We start from the raw sequence: 5,947 nt of genomic DNA on the forward strand, positions 1-5,947 counted from the left end.
AAAATTCAACATCTTCCCGTTCAATGACCTGTTATGACTTTGATTTTATCAACCACAACTGTCACTCACACATTGAATATGACAATGTAAGCCAGATAATGTTGAAAGTTGGTATTTTTATCATTTTGCCTTGACGAATAGAGATCTACAAAGCTTTTCATGACTTATAAAAGTATTAACTATGAACTACATACAGTGTTACATCCATTCATACATATACATATGAATACTAAAGTACATACACAAAACATAACAGTAGCTACAATTCAAAGATTACTCATTCAAATTCAATGTGAATTATAACAATTGTTAAAACAAAGCAAACTACCCATATTCAAAGTCAAGGTCATATAACTAGTACTAACATTATGCAAACAACAACGCTCTAACTAAGAACGCCCTTTATCGTCAATCGTTAAGCAATCGTTATTTGCTTATATTACCACTCGACACAAACGCACGCAGCACGTCGAACAACATCTGGCATATCGGGCCCACGACTCCATTCACCGTTACCGGAATCATAAACCAACACCAAAGCTTCTTTTACACCTCTAGTACTCCTCCCACTTCTTCTTAACAAATCATCAATACAACCCATTATTTGTATCAACACTACTTTTTCCTCCACACCAACACAACTAAATCTAACCGTCCCATCTAACCGAACTTGTGTCGGAAGCGGTGGACTCTTTAACCTACACCACTCGCCAAAACCCACACCCCGTCTACTGCCGTTAAACCTCCAAAACGAAAGCTCGACCGCATGACTTGCTACAACGTAAACACAATCGCCCGAAGAACACGCAGCCACCGCACAACCACCACTTGGTACCGCACGACTTCTCAACCACCTATTTGCCTCCACGTCATACAAGTCCATTGAGCTAGCATAATTAACATTTGCACCACCCCCAGCGGTGGTGCGTGCACCATCACCGCCGCCAATTTTTAACCCACCGATAACATACAGAACACCGTCAATGGATGTGCCGATGCACCCGTAACGCATCTTCGGCGCGTGACACACCACACGCCATGAATCCGTTTCGGGGTCGTATTCTTCAACCGCCGCCGTCCTAGTAGACCCGCCGGCGACGTATATTTTTCCGGCAACAACCGCAACCGCGAATTTCTTCCTAAAAACAGACATTTTCGATCTGGGTATTACTACTCCAGTCCAGGTGTCACACCGGAGCATCGTCGACTTCCCAATAACATATATCCACCGCCCAATCGCCGCAAGCCGCGCGTGAGAATACGAAACAGATTCATCATAACCACCACCACACAATAATGAATAGCTTGTAGTTGTTGTTCTCCAGTAGTTATCATGACTACCCAATTCATAATTTCCGGCGAGGAAACCGGAATCGGAAAAGGAGAGAACGAAAACGGCGAAATGGAGAAGACCGCGGGGGCGGCGGAGATGATAAAATTGGGGAGAATCGATTAAGTGGGACCATCGGTGGCAGACAAAGGGGATAGAAGATAGAGAAGATTGAGTGACACGAGAGAGAATATCGAGTAGAAGATCGTCGGGAAGGGAACATACGGTGGTGGTTGCCGGAGCCGGAGCCGGAGCCGGAGCTGAAAAATGGTGGTAAGAATTTGGCGGTGGTTGGTCAGTTGGGAAGCATGATTTCATCAGCCACCCAGAATTGCAATTCGACATTACTTTTGCTACTTGAAATTAAAAATCTAATCAAAATCTATGGAATGAATAATTGGGGTAATAAAAGTATACCGACTGTCATGAATTAAATTTGACTTTATTGCTTTACTTCCTACGCTACGGCCGCTAATTACTCTACGTTACCTAGTTGGTGATTGGTTAGATCATTTCCAACCGTGGTTATGACGTCACAGGCGATTTTGATACTTTTTAGTTAAAAAATGCAATTTGACTATAATTTGGTAATATCAGTTTCTGATTTTTTATAACCGTGTATTTCAGTTTTTTGTGTTAAATATTGAGTAGGGTGATGTGGTAAAATGTGATTGAAAATTAGGTGTAAAAAAATTACGTAATTAATATATATTAATTAAATCATAAAAAAAATCTGATTGGTTGAAGAGTTCCGTGACACTTTTCTGGTTTTGCGTCACCAGCTCAACTAACGCCATTAAACTGACGCCCGTTAACTTCATTAGATTCCGTCAGTTGCTGTCCAATTCAACTGACGATGCCAACTAAGAGCCTGGTTAGGTTTGGTCTTATAGACTTATAGCTTATTTAACTTATTATTTCTACTAATTAATTTTTAAAAACAATTATGTCGTTGATACTTGTGATTTGTTTACATTATCATGACAATACTTAAATTTTTATTTTTTGCATAGTTAGTACCTAGATTTTGTGTAACTTACGTGGTTGGTACCGCTGGCTAACTGAAGTTAAATTCTAATAGTTAACTCCTCACATGTGCCACGCATGTGAAGGTATATTCGTCCATTAAACAAATCTTCTCAAATTAAACAAAATCTTCATCTTCTCCAACCAAATCTTCAAATAAAACTCTACATCTTCATCTTCTCCAACAAAATCTTCAAACAAAACTCAACATTTTCACACACCAAAAACCTTCCCATTCTCTCTCCACCAATATTAATCACCCATTTTTTTTATTTTATTTTTATCTCTTTCATCCATGAACAAATCTTAAACTTTATTAATAACCGGAAAATGTACAAAGACAACTCAAACCATCAAACTAAGTGTGATGACCCGGAAATTTCTGACCAAATTTAAACTTAATCTTTAACGTTTCCGACACGATAAGCAAAGTCTGTAAAGTTGAATCTCAAAATTTTTGAACTATTCAATTACCTTTCGATTGTTCTCAACGATTCGCGAACAATTTTATGTAAATAGATACATATATATACATACCATAACTTGAAAACGTAACAAAGTATTGAGTATGTGATACTGTGCATTAAACTTATTGGTTTGATTATCTGATTGATATATTTAGATACAGAGTTAAAAGATTATGCCAAACGATTGAATTAAAAGATAATTATTGAGTCCCTTAAGGATTATGATATTATTACGGGTCTCTGTTGTAATATCCACGTTGATTTGGGAAATCATTCATTATTAACGGTATTCGGAATAAATGGTAAAGTGTTTGTTTAAATAACGTAATTTGGACACATACAATAATAAGGAATATCAACTGTTGGAATTAGATATATGAATAACTTGCGATATGTATTTTAAAACGTGTTTATTAATATTGAAAATATATATTTAACAATACGATAAAATATAATATTAACTTGGTCATAAAAACGAATTGTTATTATATATATATTAACAAATAGCGAGACGATGATTTATATAAGTAAATGATCAAAATACTCGAAAGTTTAAGTTATACTTTGAGTGGTATAGTTTAGGGATAATTTAAGGCTATATTTTTACAAAGGTACGTGACACAAAATGTAAAATACAAGTTTTCTCAGCGTACGAAAGGACATTTGAAAAACCGGAACCGGGACATAAGTCGAGTGATGACGTACGACTTATCGGAACAAAAATTACAAGTCAACTATGCATGTGAATTTAATATAATATATAATTAATTATATAAATTAAATATATTATATATATTATATAAAATTATGTCGACAAATAAAAAGTTAAAAGTTTGTGAGCTGGATCAGAGGGCCATGCGATCGCATGGCCTTGAAGCACAAATCCCATGCGATCGCATGGGGTACTTTTTCAGAAAAGGTTTTATAAATTGCACGATTTCATTTCTGTTTTCTCACACTATTAATATTACTCCGTAAGTATTTATTATTATTATTTATATTATTATTATTATTATTATTATTATTATTATTATTATTATTATTATTATTATTATTATTATTATTATTATTATTATTATTATTATTATTAAGATTAATATTATTATTAATCTTATTATTATTAATATTATTAATTAGTATTATACATAAAATACTACGACGAGGTCTTGAGCGTGTCACTTTCAAAATGGTTTTCAAGCGGGATAGAGCTAAGAAAATTATGGGTAATGTTCGGGGGTATATTTATGAATCAAACCTAGTGTTTATCATCTCCGTTACGTCTACGTACTTTCCTACAATATTGAATCTCAATATTGATACGTAAGCACTCATATTTTATCTTTTATATATTAATTGCGTATCCATGTCTAGTGCTCGAGTATATATATTTATACATATGTGTATGCTAAATTTCGTCATTAAACAGTTTATAATGAATCACGAATTAAATACATATATTACTGGTAAAAGGTACTGTGATGACCCGGAAATTTCTGATCAAATTTAAACTTTAATCTTTATATGTTTCCGACACGATAAGCAAAATCTGTAATGTTGAGTCTCAAAAGTTTTGAAATCTATATTCATGTAATCAATTACCCTTTGACTATGCTCAACGATTCACGAACATTTATGTGTATATTGATATGTATATATAATATATACTTATTAGTTGAAAACGTTAACAAAGTATTAGACATATAATACTTTACATGAACGTATTTTGTTTCAATATAAGTTAATATAGTTATTGACGAAATTAAAAGATAATATCATATGATTGAATTATCAGATACATTGAATTATGATTACGAGTCTCTGTTATGAGGTCCACGTTGATTTGAGAAATCGTTTGTTTTTAACGGTATTCGGAATAAATGATAAAGTGATTTTCAAATGAAAACAAAGTATCACTTATCTAGTGTCAGACAAATGTTAGTGGAGAATTGAATTTCATAATACTTGATTGATCTATTTACAAACGTGCGAAAACGTTTTCCAATGTAATATAACTTGGTTATTAAAATGTCTTTGTTAAATAACGTAAGTTGAATATTAATTGTTAAGATATATTTAAATAACTTGCAACGTGTATTTAAAACGTGTTTATGTATATTAAATACATATCTGATTACAAATTATTTATGTACACGATAGCAACACTTGTTATTTGATTTGATCGATATTAAGATATATTATTTAGAAAGTTTAAGGAAATTAAACTAAACGTTGGCGCATAAATGAATTATAACAAAGTAAGTTTAAAGTATAAACGTTACGTGTTATAAGATTTTCTAAACGAATTTAAAATAAACTTTTGAACTATTATTATTAGTTTTGAAAAACTAAATATTATATTATTACATTAATATTTCCATTATATACGGTATGTACAAGTTTATATTTTAAATGAAAATATATTTTTATTTTACAAAGTGATGAATAATAATATCAAATTAGTCATAAAACGTTTTGATTTAATATTATTAAATATGCTTTGATAAATAACGAGACTATGATTTATAGAAGTAAATGACCAAAACACTCAAAAGATTAAGTTACACTTTGAGTGGGTTAGTTTTCCATTAATTTAAGTCTAATTATTAATAAAGGTACAATTCGCGAAATGTAAGGTATCAGTTTTCTAAGCATACGAAAATGCGTTCGAGAAACCGGAACCGGGACGTAAGACGGGTGACAACGTACAAATTATTAGAAACTAATACAATTTATTATTATTAACACTAATAGTATTATTATTATCATTTTTATGAATTTTGTATCATTAGTACTTATATAATAATTATTATTATTAATATATTATCAATTATTAATATTAATTTAATTATAAAAAAAAGAATCAAGAACTAGTACCATTCAGTTTCACATCCACATCCCTACTGTATATGATTTTTGTATCTGTCGGAGTTTGTTATGAGTCTGCTTCAATCACAATTCAAAACAGAAATCCTTTGCTATATATTGTCTATTGCATTCAGTGATTGAATAAAACTGAAAAACCCAGAAAATAAGCTCCACACTCTGTACATTTATCTTTTTCATCATATTTTGATTTTGAATGAATTTTCAAAATGTAATAATACAGTCTTGTTAGGAATCATCT

The 5,947-nt window shown here is 31.9% G+C and overlaps 1 protein-coding gene across 1 annotated transcript; it reads right to left on the reverse strand.

Annotated features, from left to right (window-relative positions):
- Nucleotides 1–217: 217 nt before the first annotated feature.
- Nucleotides 218–1,723, reverse strand: LOC139891651 (F-box/kelch-repeat protein At5g26960). Its single transcript, XM_071874629.1, has one exon. The coding sequence runs from the start codon at nt 1,673–1,675 to the stop codon at nt 440–442; it is 1,236 nt and encodes a 411-aa protein (XP_071730730.1). The 5' UTR covers nt 1,676–1,723; the 3' UTR covers nt 218–439.
- Nucleotides 1,724–5,947: the final 4,224 nt, after the last annotated feature.

Source organism: Rutidosis leptorrhynchoides, chromosome 2 (assembly GCF_046630445.1).
Source record: "Rutidosis leptorrhynchoides isolate AG116_Rl617_1_P2 chromosome 2, CSIRO_AGI_Rlap_v1, whole genome shotgun sequence".
NCBI classification, from domain to species: domain Eukaryota; kingdom Viridiplantae; phylum Streptophyta; class Magnoliopsida; order Asterales; family Asteraceae; genus Rutidosis; species Rutidosis leptorrhynchoides.